The sequence below is a fragment of the Rhinolophus hipposideros genome (genome assembly GCF_964194185.1).
Source record: "Rhinolophus hipposideros genome assembly, chromosome: 19".
Classification (NCBI taxonomy): Eukaryota; Metazoa; Chordata; class Mammalia; order Chiroptera; family Rhinolophidae; genus Rhinolophus; species Rhinolophus hipposideros.
In genome coordinates, this window is record NC_138065.1 from 44,511,362 (window position 1) to 44,538,274 (window position 26,913).

A 26,913-nucleotide genomic window follows, 5' to 3' on the forward strand; every position below is an offset into this window, starting at 1 on the left:
CCTTTTATGCCATGTGAGGGATGGGAAACTTCTGTGCAGTGGGGAAATCATTGGAATGTTTTAAACAGAGTAGTGATATGATCAGGTTTTCTTATGCTCTAGAAAAAAATCATCTTTGGCTGTTTATGCATATTAGATTGATGTTAAATAAGACCAGTGAGGAGACCATTGCAAAAACCCAGATGAAGAATGAAGGTGGCCCAAACTAAGGTAGTGGATTTAGGGCCAGAAAGAGATGTGGAGCCACTGAGTTGAACTATTTTCAGTTAGTGAGTCCATTGGTCACACTCTGTCATTTACATATAATTTGAATGTTAGAACAAGGGCAGTTTTTCAATTAACAGATGTCCTCAATCTTTAATTTTGTAAAACAGTGTGAATGTTAGCAGTATATGTTAAAAATGATTTGTAAATAGTAAAGTTTAATACAAATGCCAATTATTAATATTAGGCAGGATGTTCTGTTTTTTAATTCCTTGGGCAAAGAGTTAATAAGTGAATATGTTGTTTTCTTGTGGCTAGAGAAACACTTGTATTATCTTAGTTACCTCATTCATATTGTGTGATTTTTCTATTTCCTTAGTTTAACTATTCCCTCTCCCATGGTCTAGAAGATTCAAAATACATATTTGTCTGAAATAAACACTCTTGAAATTGTTACCACTCTTTAATGGCTTCTAATGGTCAACAAGACAAGTCTGAAATTCTTGCTGTGGCATTCAAGGTTCTCCGAGAGCTGGTCCTTGCTTGTCTCCTACTTTAATTTTCTTAGCATTTCATTTCATGTACACACCCTTTCCAAACAAAAAACAAACAGAAACCCTGGCACCATACTAATTTATTTTCAGTTTCCAGCATGTACTGTGTAGTTTGCTGTCATTAGTCACCCTTTACTTGGAATGCCTTCATCAGCCAACTTCAGATGGTTGATATAATAAAAGTGACTTGTGTATCTTTAAACTGGAGATGATACATGAGGGCCAGGTTTCATCTTTCCAGTTTGCTGATAGACAAACCCCTGGTGCTTGTTACAGTGCTTGGCACAAGTGGCTGTTTGACAAATTTTCGAGTAGTTAGCACATTGATGAATTATTATGGAGAGTTAGGCATTTTAGAATTTCCTGTTGGTTGAATTATTTTGTTTCTTTATGTGTGCAGACACATTCATATACATTCCATGCACAGAAACCTGTGTGTATGTACGCAGTTGTTGCATGCTTCCATAGTGTCGGTGAAACAGCTGACTGCTTGGATTACAGAGGATTGTATTGTAGATCTTTAGGAATGATCTAGGTTTATTTGTGAGTCCCTCCCTAGGAATGTCAGCTCTGAGCTTGCATTGAAGTCATCGTACCCGTGCTAGCTTCACTGGCTTTGGGAAGTCCATGAGGGAAAGAGGGTTGGCACATTCCTTTCATCCCTTAGATATTTCATTATCTTTTGCCTAAACAACATGGGCAGTGATGTGTTTCTACTAAGATGCAAAAATCTTGGAATGCTGAATTCCACACATTTCATGTGTTCAGGAAGGACCTTAGTGTCCTCTAAACTCCTGTCACAGTTCTGAACAGAAGGGTATGTGTTCACTGCCGTGTTTCCCTGAAAATAAGACCTCGCCAGACAATCAGCTCTAATACATGTTTTGGAGCAAAAATTAATATAATTAATATAGTAAAATAAGACCGGGTCTATGTTGATTTTTGCTCCAAAAGACACATTAGAGCTGATTGTTCAGCGAGGTCTTATTTTGGGGGAAACACAGGATGTATTAAATAAATGTGGAAATTTTAGATTGTGAAGTGAAGCTGTAAATTCTCATCTCGACAGGTATTACTAAAACTTAATATTCTGTGATGATATACTTATGAAATGACTTTTTATTATTTTCATATAACTGGTCAGAAAATCCTTCAACCCATGTTTTGCCTTTTTTCTCTTTATTTTTTAAATTATCATATAGTAAAGTTGGCCTTTTTGTTTGTACAGGTCTATGCATTTTAACCCGTGTTGATTTGTGTAACCCCACAATCAGCAGAACAATTGTATCATCCCAAAAAACGTTCTGAGTCCCTCTCTAGTCACATCTTCCCCCACAGCTAACCCCTGGCAACCACTGATTTATCCTCTGTCACTATAGTTTTGTCTTTTCAAGTGTGTCATTTCAATAGAACCGTACAGTATGCAACCTTCTTTTGAGACTGGCTTCTACTGGAAACTCAGCATTAATGCCTTTGAGATTCATCCAAGTTGTGTGTGTCAGTAGTCCGTTCCTCTTCTATGGCTGAGTAGTAGTTCATTGTATGGACGTACCACAATTTGTTTATCCATTCACCTACTGAAGAACATTTAGGTTGTTTCCAGTTTGGGACAATTATGAATAGAGCTGCCATGAATGTTTCTCCAGGGTAAATACCCACAAGTGGGATTGCTGGGTCACACTGGAGAAAATCTGTATGATCTTGGATAAGTTGTTTACCTGACAGGATTATTAGGAGAATTAGATATGTACTAATTAGATACATCCTACTATGCTAATCAGATATACACTGATACGTGTTCTAAAAGCCTGATACTCGATTTAAGTGTTTTGATGCATAGACATGATGCAGAAGGTAGAGTACTTGTGTAAGAAATGATTTTGTATCAATACAAGCAGCTTCAGAGAAGCCTGTATTTAAACACATTACATCAATTCAATCCAGATTATTTGAGAGATGAATATAATTCTGTTAGCCTGTGTTAGCCAAGTATAAAAAAGTATAGCGACCCAGGACTTTTAATCAGAATTCCAATTTATGAAATAATCGGTCAGTATATTGGAGCCAGTATCTTGTCTAGGACTACTTTCTACTCCGTCACCGGCAAGAGGTGATGATTTTCATGTGCTCTGTGACTCTTTTACCACGCATTACCTTACTTGTGGAGAAGGAAGGGGTTAGCATAGGCCTTGTCTGTGAATTGGAAAATTATTTGATCTTGGACATCAGGTTCACGACTCCAGATTAAAGAGATTATCTGTATTTAGAATATGCATTTTACCCGCATTGAATTGGAACCAGCTTTCACCCAGTACAATCTGATAGTTTGAAAAGGCAGAAACATCATGTTAATGTCTAAAAACAGGTCTTGGAGTGCGTTCCTTGTAGTCAGCCTTTTTATCTTCATCAACCTGCTGTTAATAGGGTGGCTGTAGTTGTTTTTAAAGTTATTAATTGCCCACAATTTCAAGGCTCATAAGTGCCAGAGGCAGAATTTCAAATCTTACCCCAGAAGGATTCTGTGTTTTCATCTTTTGGATACCTCTCAAGCATCCCTTCCCTTCCCTCCCCCTCCCCTCCCCCACCCTCCCATGATAGCTCTCACCTGATATTTGGACTAATAGCCTGGAAAGACATTAGTGGTACCGTGTTTCCCCGAAAATGAGACCTAACTGGAAAATAAGCCCTAGCATGATTTCTCAGGATGATATCCCCTGAACATAAGCCCTGATGCGTCTTTTGGAGCAAAAATTAATATAAGACCTGGTCTTATTTTCGGGGAAATGTGGAAGACATGGTGGTAAAGCAGAGATTTTTGCTGCCCTATGATTTTTTTACCCCACATCATAAATTGAGCCAGTGATCATAATGAACTTTACAATGAGGCATAGTACACAGTCATGTGATTATATAGTATTCACATAGTACTTATAGACTATGTATTCAAAATTTGATACTGACAGATCTAGTAAAAATAACTTTAACATAGAGTTTTATATCATTAAAATTTTTCAGTAATTTTTGTAATTTCAGTGATAGTCTTATTTTAAGCTGGAGAGAAATAAAGTTCAGCAATGAAATCAGAGATTGAATGCAGAGAATATTTTTATAGATTATTTGTTAAAAATGTGTGTTATGAGCCCTAAACCAAAAGAATTTTGTAATTTGAAGGATGGTCTTATTACCTTTAACATTCACGCTGTAGAGAGAATTCTATTGCTTTGGACAGCCAGTAGTTGTTGAAATAAGAGTAATGAATAAGTTCTTTCTTTCTCTTAGTTAAGGCAATTGGAAATATATGAGTTCAGCCAGCAGGAAATAGCTTGTAGCCGGGACCCAAGTATAGGGAGTGTAGTATATACACATAGACATGTCTCTTCATGTATATTGGAAAACTAGCTCCATGCGTCTGAAACATGAAAAAACAGCTTTTTTGATTTTTTAACATCACATGAAAGGGTTGCTGTGTTTACTGAATTATCTGCAGGGCAGTGATTGGTGTCCTAAAGGGTAAAGTTAGAGAACCTTTATTGCCTAGTGAATACACACACACACACACACAGAGGTTGCCAAAAAATGTGTACACATTTTAAGAAAGGAAAACTGTATTAAAATTGTAACACTCAATGTATACCCTGTTTCCCCAAAAATAAGAACTAGCCAGACAATCAGCTCTAATGCATCTTTTGGAGCAAAAATTAATGTAAGACCCAATATTATATATATTATATTATATTTTATATGATATATTATACCCAGTCTTATAGTAAAATAAGACCAGGTCTTATATTAATTTTTGCTCCAAAAGACGCATTAGAGCTGATGGTCCGGCTAGGTCTTATTTTAGGGAAACACGGTACTGATAACAAAAGATGAATACAAGTCCTGTTTGACTTCTGCAATTACAAGAGGTACTCAAAGTGGTTACTATCAGCCTCCAGACACTTCTGATTACAGCAAACTGCTGCTTGGGCAACATTGACCAAAATGTCCACTTGTGTATATTTTTTTGTGCCCAAAAACGCTGACCGAAGTGTCCACTTGTTTACATTTTTATACTAAAAAATATGTGTGCTAGTGTACACTGGTCACCATTGCTCAAGCAGTAATCAGAAGTGTCTGGACACTGATCGTAACCACTTTGAGAACCTCTTGTAATTGCAGACGTCAAACATGACTTGTGTTCATCTTTTGTTATCGGTATATATTGAGTGTTACAATTTTAATAGTTTTCCTTTCTTAAAATGTGTATACATTTTTTTTGGCACCCTCTGTATATATTTTGTGTGTGAGATGTTGTGAGATGAGCCATGCATTAAGGGAAGACTTTTGTTCTGCTCATCCTTTCTTTGAGGACAAATCAAAAGTAAAGACACAGTCTATTTTGTTTTAATCTAAATAAGAGTGTTCAAAGAAGAGATGAAAGCTGTCCAGTTAATTAGAGAAAAGGTTATATTTTTTGATGCATTCTAAGTTCTGGCATGACCTGTACACATTTTTAAAACTCTGGGTCATGTGCATTAACTCTGGAAGTGATTGCTGCTGGGAGTAAAGGCGGAAATTTCCAGTTTCCTTTGATGGAATGGGCTGGTTGGTAAGCACATGTATGAGTAGAGTTTTCCCCCCCAAAAAAAATTCCTTGTCACACCTTCCCCACCGCTAACCCCCCCGGCAGCTACAATGGTGTTGTCTTTTAGAAAATGTAACCTTTTGATACTGGTTTCTTTGGGAAATTTGGCACAATGCTTTTGAGAGCCATCCAAGTTGCATGTATCGGTAGTTTATTCCTTTTTTATTGCTGAGTAGTATTCCATTGTATGGACATACCACGATTTGTTTATCCATTCATCTGTTGAAGGATATTTAGATTTCCAGTTTGAGGCAGTTATGAATAGAGCTGCAGTAAACATTTGTATATAGGTTTTTGTAGGAATATAATTTTTCATTTCTCCGGGATAAATACTTGGGTGTGGGATTGCTGGGTCTTATGGTAAGTGTATGTTTTATTTTACAACAAATTGCCAAATTATTTTCTAGAGTGGCTGTACCATTTTGTGTTGCCCTCAGCAATGTATGTCTGAGAGTTCTTTTGGTTTGTATCCTGGTTAGCACTTGGTATTAGTAGTTTTTTATGTTAGTCACTCTGATAGGCATGTAGTGATAACTCACTGTGGCTTTAATGTGCATTTCTTTAATGGCTGCTGATGTTGGACGTCGTATTTGTCATTCCTGCATCCTGTTTGGTAAAGAGCATTTTTATCCATTTTTAAATTGGGTGGCTTGTTTTCATACTGTTGAGTTTGAGAGTTCTTTATATATTCTGGATACATATCCTTTGTCAGATAGATAATTTGCAAATATTTTTCCTGTCTATAGCTTAGCTTTTCATTATCTTAGAGAACAAAAGTCTGGTTTTGCATTTCAATTTTCACCTTTCATGCTTTATTAAAAACAGCTTTATTGAGTTACGGCTTGTATTCCATAAACCTTGTTTTAAAAGATGTACAATTCAGTGATTTTGTGAAAAATGTACGTAGTTATGCAACCCTCACCACAATCCTATCTTAGCACATGTCACCCAAAAGGTCCCTTGTACTAGTTGGTAGTCAGTCAGCATTCCTCCCCCAGTCCCAGGTAACCACTAATGTGTCTCTATATAGGTGCCCTTTTTTGGACATTTCATATATGTAGAGTCATGCCATGTGTAGACTTAGACTTTTAATCTGGCTTCTTTCACGTAGCATAATATTTTTAATGCTTTATGGAGATAAATGAGTATATCATACAATCCACCCATTTGAAGTGTATATAATTCCATGGTTTTAGTATATTCACAGAATTCTTTAGCAGCACAGCCTAATCTTAGAACATTTTATCACCCCAAAAGAAACCCCATAACCTTTAGCAGTCATTCTGTGTTCCTCCCCACACCCCAGCCCTAGGCCACCAGTAATCTGCTTTCTGTCTTTATGGATTAACAAATTCTAGACATTTCAGCTAAATGGAATCACACAGTATGTGCTCATTTTGACTAACTTCTTTCACTTGGCATTAGTTTTTTCAAGGTTCACCTGTGTTACAGCATGTACCAGTGCTTCATTCCTTTTTATTGCTGACTAATTTTATTTATCCATCCTTTAGTTGATGGACATTTCATTTGTTTCCACTTTGGACTATTATAAATAATGCTATGCAAGTTCATGTTCAAGTTTCTGTGTGGTATTATGTTTTCATCCTTTTATTTTTAACCTACTTGAATGATTGTATTTGAAGTGAGTTTCTTTTAGATGGCCTATAGTTGGATCATATTATGTATATGTTCTGACAATCTGCCTTATAATTGTGTTTAGACCATTTTCATTTAAGGTAATTGTTGATGTTTGGATTTTGGTCTACCATTTTATGTTTTCTGTTTGTTCCTCAGTTTCCCCTTTCCTGCCTTCTCTTGGATTGTTAATGTAGTTTTTTAGTATTCCATTTTAATTTTTCTGTTGTTTTTTGCTGTATCTCTTTATAGGTTTTTTTAGTGGTTGCTCTAAGGATTTCAGTATACATATTGCTTCTCACAATCTGTATAGATTCAATATTTAGCCATTTCTCAAGAGAATTATGGAAACATCATCATAATTTCCCTTTTTCCCCCTTGTATGTTATAGTTGTTACATGTTATATCTGCATACAGTTAAGAGTCCCTGCAGAGGGCGTTACACTTTTTGCTTCAAACATGTTTTAAAGAACTAAAGAGAAGAATAGTCTGTCCTGTTTATCATTTTTGTTTCTTTTTATTCCTGATGTTCCAGAGTTTCCTTCTGGTATCACTTTTCTTCCTGTCTAAAGAACTTCCTTGAACAATTCTTTTAGATCAGGTCTGCTGGCAATGAGTTCTTCTCTTCAATTGAGATTTTTATTTCACCTTCATTTCTGAAGGATATATTTTTGTGGATATAGAAGTTCGGGTTGACAGTTTTTCTCTCATCACTTAATGTTTTTTCACCTTTTTCTAGCCCCCATAATTTCAAATGAGAAATCTGTAGCATTCAAATCATTGTTCCCTTGTAAGTATGATCCTGCACTTCTGTCTGATTCTTCTGTCCCTGGTTTTAAATACCATCTATATGCCGATGTCTGCAGCCCATCGTCTTCTCTTGAGCTATAGATTTATATATCAAGGTGTTTAGTTATATCCCTTAAATTTACTTGTCTATGGTGGGATTTTTTATTTATACTGCTATTGCTTTTGAGTGAGTTACATGGCCATGTACCCATTTACTCAAGCCTGCAATTTGGCAGCCATTTTTTATTTTCTCCCTGTCTTCCCTGTTTCTAATTTTGTTCCCCATCTGATCCATTTTTTTTTCACCCAGTAGCCAGAGCGATCTTTTACAAAATGAAAGTCAGGCCATATGACCTCCCTGCTTAGAAGTGTTCAATGGATTGCTGTGGTACTTGGAATAGAATCCTACATCCTTAAGTGCTTGGGCTGGCCGGCCACTGTCTACTCACTGATAACATCTTCTCATGCACCTCTTCTGACTTCATCAATTACAGCCACACTCTTCATTTCCTTCACATATCAGGTTCTTTCCTACCTCAGGGTTTTTACAGCTGCTGCATTCTCTCAGGTTAGATCCTTCTTTTGCCTTAGCTTAAGTGTCACCCTCTTTAAAGTAGTTAATTCCCCACCCCAACCTGGTATCTTTTATGGACTTTATTTTTTGCCAGCACCTGATTTTCTCCTGCCTAGCAAAGTGCTTTGCACATATTAGCCACTCAGTATTGGCTGAATGAATGAATCCTAATGGAGAGTAAAAGAGCCAAATGCAAAGGTATCAATGTTATTTTAATAATTTAATAAGTGGGGATATAGAAGTGGGTGTTATGTATGTAGTTGTTGTCTTTCTATTCATATAGCTTTCCCACATTCTCTATAATGAGCATAAATCGCTTTCATATGAGTAAACTTGAAAACAAACCATTTAAAAAATGAAAACATGCCTTACCACTAATAATTTTGTTGTTTAATCTTCCTACGCTTTCATTTACCATTTTTTTGTTGATTAGTTTTTTGTGTATACTTTTTCATTTCATTTGGTTAAATGTTTAAGACGTATTCGATAGTTAAGATAATTAAAAGCATAGAATCACAAAATGATATTCATATTTTCTTTATATTATACTTTTGTGTGTGTCTTTTCTTAATTTTTCTAGTTTTCTAACTTAGATACTGTAGTCTTTTAGATTTCATTCCCACAGAGCTGTTTTGTGCCTTCTTTCTATGCCTTTAATGACTTCGCCTTTTTCTGAACTTTGCCTAATTTCTACTGTGGGAGTTGTGTAGGTTTTTCTTTTACTTTTTTCTTTGAGCTGTATGAGTACAGCCACGCTGTACTTAATGTAAGGGTGCTCCTGGATGTCCTATCATTATTGTAACTATTCTTACCCACAGATTATAAATAGAAATGTAATTATTGCCTATATGTGGCTTTGTACAGAAATGGTGAACGATTAAGGGTTTCTTTTGTTTGTTTAGGGGAGTCTTGTTCAATTTGTTCTGTACAGTGCCATTTAGAGGGAGATCAGCATGCTTTAGCAAAAAGTGTATGTTGCTTTGTGTTTGTGTATGTAAGTTTATAGCATAACTAGAGATGTCTGGTTGCCTTAATAGGAGTCGAACACAGAAACAGCACTGATTAGTTCTCCAAATTCATGAATGAGCTGTTTAAATTTATATAGACATTTTCACATTCATAATCCCTAATAAAAAAATTCTCACTGTTTATTCTAAACTGTCCTCATTTAAGAGTATGATGATTGACATGAAATATGCAGCTGTACATAGGAAGAGAACTATTCTGTATACTACTGTGGATTGATTTTACAGGTATATGTTAAGTGAGGAAAGCAAAGTGGATGGAGTGAAATATCCTCGTGTTTAAGAAAAGGGGAGGGGATGTGAATGTGTGTGTCCATTTACTCTATGAAAACAGTGTAAAAAGAAAGTGTGCACATTTAGGTTACCTCTAAGGAAGGAGTAAATAGGGTAGAGGGGCGTAGGCTTCATTCTGTAGATTCACCTTTGGAACATGTAAATATTTTTTTTTTTTTTTTTTTAAAGATTTTATTGGGGAAGAGGAACAGGACTTTATTGGGAACAGTGTGTACTTCCAGGCCTTTTTTCCAAGTCAAGTTGTTGTCCTTTCAGTCTTAGTTGTGGAGGGTGCCGTTCAGCTTCAAGTTATTGTCCTTTCAGTCTTAGCTGTGGAGGGCGCAGCTCAGCTCCAGGTCCAGTTGCCGTTACTAGTTGCAGGGGGCGCAGCCCACCATCCGTTGCAGAAGTCGAACCGGCAACCTTGTGGTTGAGAGGACGCACTCCAACCAACTGAGCCATCCGGGAGGCAGCTCAGCTCACGGTGCCGGTGCCTGCCGTGTTCAATCTTAGTTGCCGTGTTCAATCTTAGTTGCCGTGTTCAATCTTAGTTGCAGGGGGCGGAGCCCACCATCCTCTGCAGGACTCGAGGAATCGAACTGGCAACCTTGTGGTTGAGAGCCCACTGGCCCATGTGGGAATCGAACCGGCAGCCTTCGGAGTTAGGAGCACGGAGCTCTAACTGCCTGAGCCACCGGGCCGGACCCGGAACATGTAAATATTTTATGTAATGAAATAACAAAATTTTAAAAGCAAAACTTAAAAATTGAAAATAAAATGAAACAAACTGACTTAAGTGTATATCCTAGTGGCAGCCGTTCTCAAAGTTTGATTGTGTTCAACACATCCCTGTGTTGACGTTTGCACTGGTGCCAAAGCACTGTGGGTAAAACTGTTTCTGCCGAAATAGAAATCACGGTGGTGGCACCAAATTGTACCTAGTACTCATTGCATTTGTCACTGTCACATTCTTGCAGTTAAAAAGTCAGTTTTACTCAAGAATGTCCTTGATAAAACAGTAACAATGATTAATTTTATAAAATCTTAATTCTTAGATGCCTGTCTTTTTGATATATTCTATGTGACAAACTGGGAAGTAACCATAAAACTACCAACATATATATCATGGTTGATTTTAGAGAGAGCCCATGTGCAGTTGTTTTGAGAAGCAAGCTGAACTGGCCCTTCCTTCTTTCCTTCCTTCCTTCCTTCTTCCTTCCTTCCTTCCTTCCCTCCCTCCCTCCCTCCCTCCCTCCCTCCCTCCCTCCCTCCCTCCCTCCCTCCCTCCCTCCTTCCTTCCTTCCTTCCTTCCTTCCTTCCTTACTTCCCAGTGTTTATTTTCAGCATTTTATTAATTTCACTGGCTGCTTTTTTTCATGGAACATTATTTTTGCTTGAGAAACTGAATGACAAGCTGCTCAGCATTGGGATTTGGCAGACATTTTCTTGAAAATAAATGAAGTGAGTTTGCTACTACAGAGAAAACAGTGTTTGTTGGCAATGGTAGAATTTAAGCTTTTAAGCACAAATTAGAATTTAATAAAATTATAAACCACCGTGACAGCTTCCTAGTACTTAAAACTTTTCTGATGAGATTGGTGGTGATAGTAATGATATGATGTATCAATATTGAATAATGAAATATATCAACATTTAGTGAAGCAGTATTTCCAGATGATCAACGCTTGATGTTAAAAAAAAAACTTCAAAGTGGAAGATAGACCAGTTCTAAGTAAGACAGGCCAATAAATTTTAATTTGACACTATGAAAATTTTATTTCTGTGGTTTCAGATTCCACATTACATCTAACCTTTGAAAAACAACCACTTGTTGAGTTTTGGTATAATATCAAGAATATCCATAAAAATCTGAAAGAATATTAAAATCCTTTTTTAGTACCTGCATATCAGTGTGCGTTAAGATTTCATATACTTCAACAAAAATGGCATCACAACAGATCAAATACAGAATGAGGATTCAGCTGTCTTGTTTTAAGCCAGATTACTAGTAAGAGATTTGCAAAAAAATGACGATATTACTCTTACCTCTGAATTTTCCTTTGAAGAGTAGTTATTTTTTTTAATAAAATGTTAACATGGGTTCATTGTTATTTTAAAATTAATAAATATTAAAATTTCTCACTTTCAAATATTGTAAATAATGATAGATATAACCCACATAACAGGTCTTTGGAGACCTCGATACTTTTTATTGATTAATTTTTAAATTTTTTTATTGTAAAATATACGTAGCAATTTACATTTTAAACTATTCTTACGTAGCTTTGTGTGCAGTTTTAAGAGCTTTAAATATGTTCGCAATATTGTGTAACCATCCATTTGCACAACTGGATTTTCAGAGCTAGAACAAATTCTAGATACTTCATATCTAGTGGAATTGAACAATATTTGTCTTTCTGTATTCTGTATCTTTCTGTATCTGTATCTATTTCACTTAGTATAATGTTCTGAAAGCCCTTCTGTGTTGGAGCATATATCGATATTTTTTCCACTTTATGGTTGTATGATATTCCATTGTAGGTATGTACCACATTTTGTTTATTCATCCCCTCTTTACTCCTGGTTCCACTATAGGAGCATTTGAAAATGTAACTATTAAGTATTGGTAATTTAAATAGCAGATTGACCATTAAATGGTAAATCATGTGGTATAGACTATAGATATGTATTGAACATGGATTATTGAGCTCCTTTCCCTTATATTTTGTATAACCTGGGGAAGGAGAACTTCAAACTGGTATTTGAAATTCTGAGTCATTAACTGAAGTGATCGTTAGTCATTTAACTCTTGATTTCCCCATAATGTTGGCAATACTGACTTTATAAAGGTTAATTTCATTGAAAGTATAAGGTTTGTTATTATAAACGATTAATAATCACCTACATTGAAGTCGTTCTTCCTCTAAGGTTACATTATAATTTTGTTTCAGCTTAATCAAAGGCTGCTATCCTATACGTTTACCCTGTTACCTTTGTTGACCTGGAACCTAGCACAGTGACTGGTACGTGTAGGTGCTTAATAAATATTTGTGGAGTCAATGAGTCAATGAGTGTTCTTAGCTGTACAGCTACATTCTTGTATTATTTTTGTAGCTTATACCACTAAAGTTATCCACTAAAGTTATTTGTAGTTGTTACTGCTTTAATTCTCATAAGATACTCTCTCATTTTCAGGTTCTTAAATTTTATTTAACTTTGTTCCTATAAACAAATACTAGGCTTTGGCTTTTAAAAGTTTTAACACTCAAAAGTTTTCAGTACTACTGTGCCATGTTTTTAATCTTTATTAAGTTGTAGAGCCAAACTGTTAGTGAAGGCAGTCATTTCCTGGCTTCTGTGCTTATGAATCAGATTGTAACTATTTCTTTGACTTTGGATTTGTGGTTTCTCAAACTATTTTAAGTGATGCGAAAGATGAGTCTCCTTAGGCGTTTCCTCTATTTTAAAAGTGTGGTGTCTTATTGTAAACAGGTTTTCTTCAAGGAAATTTTTCTCTGCAGTCTCACTTAATCATCCACTTAGGAATGAAATCCCATCTACGAGTATATACACTGGTCCCTACATATTTTCCTTGTTACCCATTTGTTTTTTCACAATATTCCTAGAGGTTTTGATGTAACTCCATTGTAACTCATTCTTTGCTGATTACTACACATTTTCTTTTAGGTTACCCTCCACCCAGTTTGGGGCTTGTAAATTCTTACCCTTCTATTGGTTCCCTCTGGCCCCTGAGTACATGAGTCAGTGTCACATGCATGTGATATTGCTTGTCAGAGAGTGGAATTCTAAGACTTTCTCTTTACTTAGAACAGTTTAACTTTGTGCTCCTGAGCAGCGGAATGGTCCTTGGGACAGTTGTGCTTCCACCTAATAGCTATGGCCGCGGTCAGGACACGTCGCTTCGCTGCCTGTGCAGTGAAGCCTCGGGAACTGCTCTGCCCAACCTGACAGGTAGGATTCAGAGGGGATAGTTTGGGGAGGGTGGAGAATCACCGTGATCAAGTGTGCGTGGAGACTTCCAAAATTTAGTCTTATCTACCACTGTTACCGTCTTCCTTCTTGGCCAGTGAAGTTTCATGTGGGTGGTTTTTTTTCTGGTGTTTTACAGTACTTACTGAAAAAGAATAAGTGAGTCATATGTAATATTTTGAGGTATTAGGATACATATGGCTTGATATGGAGAACTTACGCTGTATTTTGAGAACTGTTGAATGGTTTGCCCAACCACCTTATGTAGTTTTTAAAAGGTATTAAAAAATATTAACTTCTTAGAGAATATGCAGTCAGGTAAAGTAGAATTCTGGCAAGATACGCGGTTTTAAAATACTTGGAAATGCCTAAGCTAGAAATTTTGTACAACATGTTTTCCAGTTGCTACCTAACAAATTTCTAATTACAGTAACAAAAGTTATTGAATGACTAATTGGTGAAAAGTGTTTTTAATAAAATTAAACATTAAATTTAGGAATTATCTGTGAATTTGAGTTTGAGTCTTATTTTGGATTTTAACTTGTTTTGTCATGATAATTTACTTTGTACAAGGTATTTCTGTGTTTAGCCTTATTTTTATTGCGTCCTGCAAGTGTGTCAGTAGAAAAAAAGTAATAAAACTGCCTTTTCTGAAAAGTCACAATGTATTTCCGCTCCCTGGGTCCTGTATTCCATAAGTGAAAGTCAGCGTCTTCTGTTGTCTCGTCACGTCTGTGATCTACCTCTGTGACAATGATAAATGAAAGGCCAACTCGCTCTCTAACGGGCTTAGTGTATAGTAGTCACTTCACATTGTTCAAAAAGAAAACATTCCCAGCAGACACAGGTGCATTTGTGCAGGCACAGTGCGTTCGAATCATCTAGATGTTTCTGTTCTAAACTGATGACGGACGTGGCATAGGCTAGACCCGCTGGGGAACTCGATGACCTTTTCTTGCTCTTCCTATGGGATTTGTTTGTCTTTGTCTTTTTTGCCTTTTTCCTTAGCTTGGTCTCCCATTTAGTTCTTTAACTGTGATTTCATACGTGTTCATTCTTGGCCTCAGGAAAAGGTTAGGATGTTTTTTGTCTTTGAAAATTTTTTCTCTTTTTTGTGCTAGTGGGTAGGATGGCGTTTCAGTGGATATTCTGTGCAGACAGATTATACAGGAAGTTGACCCTTAGTTCTATGAGAACAAAAGAGTTAGTAGAAAGAAAAGAAAGGAAGGAAATAAGATCTTTTGACTTGACCAAAAACATCATAAAACCAGGGATGGGAAGAAGGGGAATGGGGAATAAAGGATTGTTTTCCGAGTTGTGATTCTTTTAGTACTTTGGCCTCAAAATTTTACTTTTATCCTGTATTTATTATTCTGTATATTCGAGAAATAAATGTACAGTGTTGTTTGGTCTGAATATATCTTTTAAGTGTACTTAAAATCGTGCCCTAGGTCTCACTCTCTTTTCTCCTTTTGTCAAATAACATGGTTTTTAAGAAGCTGACTTGCTTTTGACAATCCTTCTTTGAGCTTGATGGAGTTCCTCTTCAGTGCAGATGCACTAAATGTCACAGAAACATCCTTGCACGTTGACAGTCTGTCACTCTACTGTCACCAGTGCAGAATTACTGCTCATCCAATTTAAATGCTTTCTGTTCTCTGAAACCTTTTCTGACTCCAGAGCTTTTTTCTGTCCTCTCAGAGCAGCCTCGGTGAGCATAGCAGTCCACGTGATTCATTTGTTCAACGTATCTTTTTTGAGAGCCTCATAAACATGCATTGTGGGTGCTTGGAATTTATCAGTGAAGAAAGCAGACAGAGACCTCTGTCCTCATAAAACTGATGTTCTCAGTTGGAGTTAGGGTAATATACATGAATATAATAAATAAGTCAATTATACATTCGGTGGTAATGAGAGCTGTAGAGGGAAATGAATTGGGAAAGGAGACGTGGGGGGTGTGGGAGTATTGTCAGGAATAGATGTATTCTGAAATAGGATAGTCAGAGAATGCCGTAGGGAGAGGGTAACATCTGAGTGAAGTGTCATGCGGGTATCTTAGGGAAGAATGTTTTAGGCAGAAGGTAAACCAGGGCAAAGGTCCTGAGGCAGAAGTGTGCCTGCCTTGTTGAAGTAACAGCAGGAAGGCCAGTGAGCAGAATGAGGTAAACTAGGGGAGGGAGCAGGAGGATGAACTGGGTAAGACAAGTTGTAAAGGGCCTTGCGGGCCCTTGTGAGGACTTGAGCTTTTACTCTAACGTAGGTAGGTAGCCATCTGAGAGTTTCAAACAGAGCAGCAACACAATCTAACTGATGCTTTCAAAACTGGCTGCTGTGTTGCGAATAGACCGAGAGCAAGGATAGAAGCATGGAGATCAGTAATCGAGTGAAATAATCTAGGTGAGGGACGATGGTGGTGACAGGTGGTAGTAGTGAGGGGGGTGAGAAATGAATGGATTCTGGACATACTTTTGAAGGAAGTGCCAGTAGGATTTCCTGAATGATTGGATGTAGTGTGTGAGAGCAAAATAGGAGCCATGAATGACTCCAAGGATTTTTGGTTTTTTGCCCCCAGCTTTATTGATATAAGTGACATATGAGGCTATGTAAGTTTAGGTTTACAGTGTGTTGTTCTGATACACTTGCACATTGCAGAATGATTACCACCAGTGGCTTAGCTAATACATGCACCACGTCACATAATTGCCATTTCTTTTTTTTTGTGGTGAGAACATTTAAGACCTATTCTCATACCGTATTGTTAACTGCAGTCATCGTGCTGTACATTAGAGCCCCAGAACTTACTCATCTTCTAGCCAGGAGTTTGTACTCAAACTTGCCAAGTGTTTGGCCTGAGCAACTAAAAAGATGGAATTGCCATTAACTGTGATGGGGCCTTCGGTGGGACAAGCAGATTTTGGGGAAAGAATGAGAATAGTATTTTTATAGTAAGTCCAAATAGCGGTTTATAATCTTTATAGTCTGAAGCTCAGCATGATGTCTATGTATAGTAGATGTTCACTAAAATTATTAGTGTTATAAACTTTAAATTTTAATATACTGCTTTTCGCAAAGTAAGGTGTAAACGTGTAGCATTTGTTGTTTTTGGCCTGATAGGGTTTAAGAGTTGGCTTCCATGTCTGCTTGATTACTGTTTCTACCTTAGTCATTGATAGTTCAAAAGTTATTGTTACCCTTGATTTTTGCTCCTCTTATAATTTCAAACAGGGAACTTGTATTTAAAAAGAAGGAAGTGTACTTGAACTGTTTGATAATCATTAAACAATAACGATCAGAAAACATTGTAATGTGTTAACTACCATCACTGGCAAGAAACATTTATCAGTGTGGATCATGTTATATTTAGTATGGAACCTAATAAATATGGGTAATCTCTGTGCTTCTTTTGGCAATTCTTTTCACGTTAACAAAGGGTTGGCATTTCATAGCCCAGTTGGAAGTACTGCTAGAGTAGACGATGTTTCATTAAAATGAAGAACATAGTACATGTGGCCAGTTTAAAGGCTATTTCTTACAATACGGTGTTGTATTTGTTTTGTAGTCCTAATTGGTTATCTTAGGATGTAATACAGCTGTTCCCATTCACTATAACCACCTTTAAACAGCAAGCAACATCTGTTTCACATTAACTCGTCAGGACATTTGGGCATGTCATTTGGTTTGTTGTAATATTCTTAATGTAAGACAAAATTTAATTAGCTGTGGAATTTTACAGATGTATTCCGTTTAGGAGGAAGGAATATGGTGAAGTGAATGAAATAAACTCTAAAACTGTTAGAACAGATCCAACCTACAACAGGAATTTCTATTTCTTGTAGACAGTTGTGAAGACATTTTTAAAACATTGGTTAGTGCTATTTTTAAGGTAAAATACATCTTATTGTTTCCCATCACTTACATTCGTGTGTAATTTAGTCATTCATTCAGTCAATTTTTATTGAACACGTATTGTGTAACTTTCGCTGGAAAAAAGGTACTGTTCTTATGCCACAGAGCACTTTGTGAAGTTTGGGAAGTCAACGTGAATTGAGGAGATTATAAAGATAAAGATACAGGGTATTTCCTGCAGCAAGTGAACTGCTTCTGCGAGCCCATGTGAGGCTTCCTAGGGGAGGTAATATTGGAGCTGAGTGTTATAAAGTAAGAAGTCAGCCAGTCAAGAAAAGGGAGGCATGAGATCAGATTCCAGGTAGACAGGACAGTGTGAACAAAGGCACAAAGGGAGCAAGAAGCATCCCGGCGTGTGTTCAGGTTTAAAATTGGAGGTTGACGTGGGGAGAGGTGAAGCTGGAGAAGTAGGAGCCCTGATCCCCAAAGCCTTCACAGGCCGAGCTTCATGGTGAACTATCGAAGAACCCTGGGAAGAGTGACATGGTCAAATTTTTGTTTTGAATAGATCACTTTGCCAGCTGTGTGGAAGACGGCTTTGAGGGGGACAAGACTGGAGGCAGGAGTCCAGGTGAGAGATGCTGGGGGCCCGAGCCAAGGCTTTGCAGTACAGGTGGGGCGGGTTTGAGAAGAAACCAAACCACACATTTGAGGGGGTTGCTCCTTCAAATATGATGACATTCATTTTAAATTAACGTTAAAAAGTAGTGCAGGGGAGAGGGAGAGAGACATACTTAATAGAAAAGTGTTGCATTACATAGGCTAAAGTTAGTGGCATGTAGCTGCTGAAAACAATTCCAGTGACCAAGAACATCACGACTGGAAGACCAGTGTATGTTTTATAACTGACCTGGGCTGTAAGAAGCAGACGGTATTTAATTATGGTACAGGGATCACTTGTTTGTGTGGTATGACTAAATTTTGGAAGAAAGCAGGTCTGACAAGGATTCAACCATTACACCCGGTAGAAATTCAATAAATGTCCATTGTTAATGATATTTTCTAAAGCCTTCAATTAAGTACTGATATTTTACAAAAATGTGCCATCTCAAAAAAGAAAATAGGGTAAATTTTTTTCGTTAAAATAATTGCATTGTTATAAACAGTGCATGGTAACACAAAGGTATTTTGGAATGTCAAGAATATTTGGTATTAAAGCAAAACATTTTCTGTTATTTAACAGATAATTTTAAGATTTTTTTTCCTAGAAGCACTATTGCTACATATAAATGGAGGGTCTGGATGTATACAATATATACATATTTCTTAAAAATCTGTTAGCTTTTCCACAATTTGTTTTATATGGTGAGAATAAGAGAAGGAGGGTAGTTTGGGAGGATTTATGATAACCATTCCTTCTTAAAATCATCACCACCAAGACAAAACATCCGGTATGTTTTATAAAACAAACTGCCTTTTTTTTTTTTTTTTGAGACTTCTTTTTTCCATTTTGAGAAAACTGCTTTTCCTATTATTTTAGATTTTGGTGAATGCATATAAATCACAGGTAAATGCTCATTTTGTGTTCTTTTCTCTGACTATCTTGTTCTATTTTCAACAAGTAGACTTCTCTCACATTTAGGAGGCAGTGTCATTTGCTCGAGCTTCGATTCCACAACTATGTTATACCCTGGAGCTGGCAGTCTGTATCAGCATCTGTCAGATGTACGCCAGCAGCTAAGATACTGTGTGATGTGTACTGAACTCAAAAGAATTTCCAACTGCTGACCTTACTCTGAATTCCTTTCTCTCTGTGTGTCTTTCAGAAGCCTTGCACCGCCCCTATGGTTGTGAGGTTGAACCCCAGGCGCTGAACGAAGCCATCAGGTGGAGCTCCAAGGAGAACTTGCTCGGGGCCACAGAGAGTGATCCCAACCTCTTTGTTGCACTTTATGATTTTGTAGCAAGTGGTGATAACACGCTCAGCATCACTAAAGGTGAGCTTCTGTGGGACATCCTCTCACTTTGCAGTTTTCATTAGTGGTTAGGAAATAAAGGGGGTCTGTTTTAGATTCTGCCTCTAAAATTACTTAGGTGATTTGGGCCCAGAAACTTTGGGTTCATAATTATCTTTTTTTTTTTTTTTTTAAATCTGTGCATGGGATAATGCCAGTTTGTCTACTTCATAAGCCTATTAAAAGATAAAATGAGATAACATACTTTAGAAAAACCCGCACAACATACACATAAACTTCCCTCATTCTCAGAATTCTGTACCAATTATTTAGTTCAGCTGACGTTTTCTTTTTCTGTAGCAAGACTTGGAGTGAGAAGAAAGTGGTCCAGTGATTCAGATCCTGGCACAGGCGTAGCATCTTGCTGTGGACCTGCTTTGAGTAGCACTGGCCTGGATACCTCATCTCTTATTTGTGTTAATATGGATTAGTAGAAGGAATAGTACGAAGGGTTTCTATTATAGTAATACTCTCAGATTAGTTGTTTATTTCAGTAGTAAATTCTTATAAAAGGGAACACTAAGACTATGACCAAGTAAAATCATCCATTTTTGGTTTTTTGAACAAGGACCGAAAATGTGGAACTTTTATGGGAGAGAAATAGTATGGGCCATTGTCACTGTGTACATGAATTGGACCACTAATTTGTCTAAGCTTGTTCTTGTCATTTGAACCTATGAAAGCCTTGTACTGGGAAACAATATATTTCAGGATAATCTTTAAAATTGTAACTCAAGTGATTATTTGTCAGACACACACCTTTTATTTGTAGGGTTCAGAATGAGGTATTAAATGGGAGTGGATATACCAAATTAAAAAGATGGGCCTCCACTCAAGGACATTACCCTTAAATAAAGATTTTACCTACATCAGTTTTTAAAATCCAGCCAGATTCATCAAAAGCAGAAATCCTTAATACTGAGTTTCTCAAACTGGATTATAGCTGTGTCCCAGAGTGAATGTGATGGCATGTATGCATGTGCCAGGAGGTTTCAAAGGCATAGAAAAAGTGCATGATTTCCTAGTGTCAGTTTACTTAAGGGTTTTGGGTAGTTTTGGGGTTGGGTGGTGATGGTGTTTGTATATGTGTGGGGTGTGTATTTATGCATTGAAAGACATTTTTATGTAGAGTTTTAGGATAAAGCAAAGGACTTCAAAGACACTTTATGTTTGTGGTAGTCTCTGGGCTAGAACACACTCTTACACTTTACTGATAACTTGAGTGGAGGAGTTTGTAAGTGGTGACTCAGGACATTCTTTCCCAGGTAGAATTTGCATGGCAGGTATTTCCCGGAGATTTCAGTCACCAAGGAAACATTGATAGCAAAAGTCTGTTGATTCCTCAGTTACCAGTTATGGGAACCACGAGTGTGCAGCTTACCGGATGGCCAACGGTGATTTTTCCTACACCCCATGAAATGCCTGGTTCTTACTCATATAAAATGATGTCATGCTAAAGCTATTTTATTATTTTAAAGACAAGACAATATATTTTGAAAATAAAAATCACAATGCTTATTTTAGTTCCCTTTTCTTTGAAGATGACATTTTGCTTGAATTAAAAAACAAAAGTCTCCCAGGATTCCTGTGTCAGTAGGGCCAGCCTTTATATCCCTACCAGTCCACACCCCATCAGCTTGTATGGTTCTCAAAACTTCCAGGAGAGGGTGGCCGGTCCGCTCAGCTGGTTATACCGTGGTGCTGATAACACCAAAGTGGCTGGGTCATGGGCCACTGTGAGTGGCGCCCTCCTTAAAAAACAAACAAACAAAAATCTTCCAGGAGAAAATTCTTCTGCCAGAAAGAGAGGAAGACAGACAAAAACCTAGGGTGTTTGACTGTATCCTAATTGCAATGACCTGTCACTACCTGTTCTTTATAAGGAAGCAACAATAATATACTTAGTAAACTACTAGTCTTTACTTGCAGTTCTTGTGGAATAAAAAAGTTACAGAGCAACTCGTTTACTTTTGTTTTTCTAGCAGCACTAAGATTTGTTCCCTGCAAATGTGTTTGGGGAGTATTTACACATTTGTGCATTTCCACCACACCACTGCCCACACTCTTATCTGTACATATGTATATTTCATATACATATACATGTATGTGTGTATATATGTATGTATGTGTGTATGTGTATAAAAATGTGTGTGAGTACATACTCTTGTGCTTTTTCTCATTGAATGTCTCATATCCAAGGTGAGATAGTAGAGGTTGATACCGTGTCTCCCCAAAAATAAGCCCTTACCGGAAAACAAGCCCTAGCATGATTTTTCAGGATGACATTCCCTGAACATAAGCCCTAATGCGTCTTTTGGAGCAAACCTTAATATAAGACCCGGTCTTATTTTCGGGGAAGAACGGTAGGTAGGAAGTTATCCTTTGGTCAGCATTTCTGTAGACCACTGGAAAAAGTTAGATGGGTGCCAGAATAATGATTTTGAGTTTTTCCTCAGTAGCCTTTGTCTGATAACTCCCGGGCTCCATGCTTTTGATTGATTTGGCTTTTTTCTGCTTTCTGACACTGAGAAGTGGGTGTGAACTCTACGGGAAGGCTTGCATGTATCTCTTGGGGATAGGGGCCGAGAGCCTTAAAAGGATTCTTTAGGTTCTCAGTTCTCACTGATGACATCCCTCTCACCCTCCCTGTATTGTCTGTGCTGCCAGCATAGGGCGAGTTGGATGCTGGCAGAGTCTGAAGCTGACGTTCACAACTTGAATGGGGCCGTCAAGGACACTGAGGTGGAGAGCAAAGATACTCTGAGTAATCTGAGTTTTGGGTTCCAGCATCAGACTCAGCTTCCTTCCCACACACTCATTTTAGAGGAATGGAGGCGAGTGATTCAGTCTGCACGAGGCAGGGGAGGGAAAGGACAACTGTTGTAAAACCTGAGTCCTGGAAAAGACCGTTGTAGGCCTCCTCAACGCTCACCTCCCATCCCCCAAACAGGTTTTTTCTGAAAACATTGCTGAAAGCTCTGTGCCCTGTGCTTTTGTTTTGGTTTATTTTGTTTTTGTTTTGTTTACATGGATGGTTTTGTTGCCTTGGTGCCAAGGGAAATTTAGAAGTTACGTTGTATTTCACATGGCTTATCCCTGAATCCTTAATCGTTTGTTAGTATTGAACCATATGTAAGATACATTCCTTGACAAATGGTTTTGGGGGAAAAAATGAACTTTATTTTTCTTTTGAAGAATGAGACTATGTCATTTCCCAGCCATGCAGTAACCTTTCTATCTTTGTATTCCACCTCACTACCATACATGCAGTTTCCTGAAGACATGTTTTAGTTGGTGTAAAACACTTTAAAAACCAGTAGTAAATGTCAGAAAGCCATTTCTAACTATGCTTCTTTTGTTTAAGCTACAAGCTAAAGAGATCAGTGAGGATATGATGAATAGCCAAGTTTGTTTTCCTTATTTTAAAACATTTTCTTGGCATAAAAGTTCCTGATTCATTTTTCAGTGAGTTTAAAGTTTAACAACAGACTGGGATAAAGTGTTAACATCTTGTCTCTCGTGGCTAGGTGAGAAGTTACGAGTCCTGGGTTACAACCAGAATGGGGAGTGGAGTGAAGTTCGCTCGAAGAATGGCCAGGGTTGGGTGCCGAGCAACTACATAACCCCAGTGAACAGCCTGGAGAAACATTCCTGGTACCACGGGCCTGTGTCCCGCAGTGCAGCCGAGTATCTGCTCAGCAGTTTAATCAACGGCAGTTTCCTGGTGCGAGAAAGTGAGAGCAGCCCTGGGCAGCTCTCCATCTCGCTCAGGTACGAGGGGCGTGTGTATCACTACAGGATAAATACCACCGCGGATGGCAAGGTGAGACCCACAGCCGCCTCCCACCATGGAGCAGAGTTAGAAACTGTACTCACATGCGTGTCTGACAGGAAATACAGCAATCGCTGGTGTGAGTTTGGGCTGTTCGGCATGTTGAGAGCTTGTTCTTTTCAAAAGAATATGGTAATGGAAATTGAAAACATGACCTAGATGAGAAGGTGAAGACTGAAGGAAATTGCTGGATAAGTTAGCTCCTCTAATCCACATCGATATACAGATATACACATACACATCAAATATCTGTATACACTGTGTAGAATTTATAAATTAAACCTTGTATCTTTGAAACATACAATAATCTCTACCAGAAGTTTCACAAAGTAAGAATTTCAACTTTTGAGATGGGTGTTGATTAGTAATATAAACAGATGAACCAGTCATTTAGCAATTTACATGTTGGAAAGACCAGCCATTTTAGAATGGAACTGTTTTACTTTATAAACTGTAAAAGCATAGTTATGCCAGTTATTCTGTTGTACAGTAAACTTAGATTGAATCATTTCTTCCATTCTTCCCTCTGTGTGATGTGCTTAGTAGGGAAAGAGCACAGGCTTTGGAGCAAGCGGACCTCTAGTGTGCTGTGTCGCCCCCGCATTTATTGCTGAAGTTTGTGACCTTACATCAGCCTGTTTCCCATCCCACCCTATTAGACTGTTGTGAAGACTAAATGAAATAAATTCCATAAAACATAATGGCTGGTACAAAAGAAGACATGAGTAAATTATTCTCATTCTCTTTTGCACTACCTTCCAGAGAGTGTCTCTTGACAAAACCAAATAGAATCAGATAATAATAATGTAAGAGAGATCCAACAGCTCTACTTCTGGTTGTACACCCAACAAAAAGGAGTGCATGTGTGTGCAGAATGCGTGTACAAGAATGTTCACAGCAGCATTAGTTACAAGAGCCAAAGAGTGGAAATACCCACTAACAGTAGTAGAATGAATTATTAAATTGTGGTACATTCATAAAATGGAATCTCATACAACAACAAAGTGAACACAGTAATACTGCTCACACCATCAGGAAAAACTGTGGCCCGCCAGCTGCCTGCTCTCGTGTGTAAATAAAACTGTATTGGAATACAGCCACACCCATTTGTTTATGTGTTGTCTATGGCTGCTTTCTCATAATTAAGCAAATTTGAGTAGTTGCAACAAAGTGCTATAGCCACAAGCCTAAAATATTTACTGTGTGGCCCTCTACAGAAAAGTTTGCCAATGCCCATTGTAGATGAAGCTCGCACAGGTAAAGCTGAGTGAAAGGGATTAGTGACTGCCAGGGAATGGGGAGGAGGGCAGTGGGAGTGACTGCTCGCGGGTATGGGCTGATGAACATGTTCTAGAGTTCGATCCTGGTGGTTGGACAGCCTTGTGCATATACCTACTAACGCCACTGAATCGTACACTTGAAAATGGTGAATTTTAGGGTATGTAAATTATACCACAATAAAAGTTGAGTGAAAGAAAGCAGTCACAAAACAATATATATTGTATGATTCTAAGGTGTTAGAAGTCAGCAGAATGGTTAATAGCTGGGAGGGCACAAGGGAAGCTTCTGAGGTGCTGGTGGTGTCATTCTTGGTGTGGGAGGTGTTAACAGGGGTGAGTTCAGTTTGTAAAAATCAGCAGTTCTCCACTTATTAATTGGATACTTTTCTGTGTACAAGTTTTTTGTTTTTTTTTAAATAAACTGCGTTGGGAGATTAAGGCTCAGGATTATCTTACTTGACATTTCTTGTTGCCTATCACAGATTAACTATTTTGTTATCAATTCACTGAAATTAAATTTGTGGCTTTTTTTTTAATGTCCTAGACACCCACAGCACATCCTAATTAAACAAAAATTATATATTTGAATACCCTCTCTGCCAAAATAATTAAATGGTTTTCAAATTATTTTCTGTGCAAGATCTGAGGGAGTATTTCATACTTTTCCAGGAGGCTAAGTTCCCCCTCTTGCCTACTTTAATCAGACCACCTCTTCCACTAGCTATCTGATATATCTGGGTTCCACAGGCTCCATGCTTGAAAATATTTGAAGACCAATGACCTTAATGATCCAGAGAAATATCCTGGATGTTTTTTCCCAAGACTAGAGCTAATTTAGGAAGCCTAGGAAGAGTGGCTTAAATAAGATGAAACTGACGTTCTGTGTTTTTCCTCGCCATCAGCATGTAATTCTTTTATTTACCCCAGTAAGATAACCTAGCTGCAGATCTTCAGACCAGTGAAATAACGGGCTTTTAAACATTTTCTGATCTCTTTTCCAGTTGGTTTAGCTTGCCTTCTCTTCTCACCAGGTGTATGTAACTGCCGAGAGCCGCTTTAGCACCTTGGCAGAGCTCGTTCACCATCACTCCACAGTGGCTGATGGGCTGGTGACAACGCTACACTACCCTGCACCCAAGTGTAACAAGCCTACTGTTTACGGTGTGTCCCCCATCCATGACAAATGGGAAATGGAACGGACAGATATTACCATGAAGCACAAACTCGGGGGTGGTCAGTACGGAGAGGTTTACGTTGGCGTCTGGAAGAAATACAGCCTGACAGTCGCTGTGAAAACATTGAAGGTGGGTTGCTGAGAATTACAGTTTTCAGGCATCTCTTTCTTTTGTGGCGAATCGCTTGGGAATGTCAGCATACCCTTCTTTAACTTTGGAACACATTCCACCCACGGGGGCCCAGCACATCAGCAAATTGTGGTGATCAACCCTCGTGCCACTGCCAACAATGCCGAGGCAGGCTGGTCACTGCAGCGCGTCGGAACCCACGTGTCTCTGCAGGCTGTGGATGGGGGTCTAGTGGGTGGGTAGAAGCCAAGTACCAGTTACAAAAGCAAAGCGGGCCTCCTCACAACGACCCCTGCTGGACAGAACACCTTCTCTCCCTCTCCTTCAACCGCGCCTCCCTCCCCCTCCTGCCCTCCTCTCCTCTCTCTTTGGTTTGTCCTTTCTCTCCCTGCCTCTTGCTACCCCCATCTCCATGAGGGTAGATCACTTCTTCTAGTTCTTAATAATCACAGAAATCTTTTTTTCCTGGTGCCACTCTCTCTCTCTCAGCATCCTGGTATCAAATTCCAGGGTTGTCGCTCATCGTGTTCTCTGGAGAGTCTCCTGCATGCCTCACCACTAGGAAGGGCTGCTCTTCAGCTATGAGTAGCCGTCAGATCTTTCTAGCAAGTATTTATTAAGCATATTCTGAGTGTGAAACTATGCCAGGCCTTGCAAACAGGCGTTGCTCCTTAAGGAATTTGTCAGGGAGACAGACATGTAAACAGTGTCTCCTCTGTCTCCTCTTTCAAAGGCTGAGCTTTCCAGGGAAGCAAACTGCCAGAGGACTGAGCTATCATCTAAGTCTCCCAAGTGTCAGCTGTGATAGGACATAACTGCTGAATTTTGTTCACCCTGCTAATTTTTACTCATTTCAAGTATTGGGTAAATTCAAGGACATCTTTCTTTCTTAATCGGACTTCTGTGCAGCATATTAGGTTATGATAAGATGTCTTGAAGTAATATGCTAAAATATTCAGGGG

At 38.2% G+C, this 26,913-nt stretch overlaps 1 protein-coding gene across 4 annotated transcripts in view; it reads left to right on the top strand.

Annotated features, from left to right (window-relative positions):
* ABL2 (ABL proto-oncogene 2, non-receptor tyrosine kinase) overlaps nucleotides 1-26,913 on the top strand; it is an 81,308-nt gene that overhangs the window by 40,326 nt on the left and 14,069 nt on the right. The window contains exons 1-5 of one of the 4 annotated variants that reach the window (XM_081026164.1): nucleotides 13,353-13,656; nucleotides 18,089-18,151; nucleotides 19,347-19,517; nucleotides 23,063-23,358; nucleotides 25,679-25,951. In XM_081026164.1, coding sequence (XP_080882290.1) covers nucleotides 13,545-13,656; nucleotides 18,089-18,151; nucleotides 19,347-19,517; nucleotides 23,063-23,358; nucleotides 25,679-25,951 — 915 coding nt within the window. In that variant the 5' untranslated portion in view covers nucleotides 13,353-13,544. Of the gene's footprint in view, nucleotides 1-13,352; nucleotides 13,657-18,088; nucleotides 18,152-19,346; nucleotides 19,518-23,062; nucleotides 23,359-25,678; nucleotides 25,952-26,913 lie in introns of those variants that run through there. The other 3 variants (XM_081026167.1, XM_081026166.1, XM_081026165.1) reach the window with 3 other exon arrangements.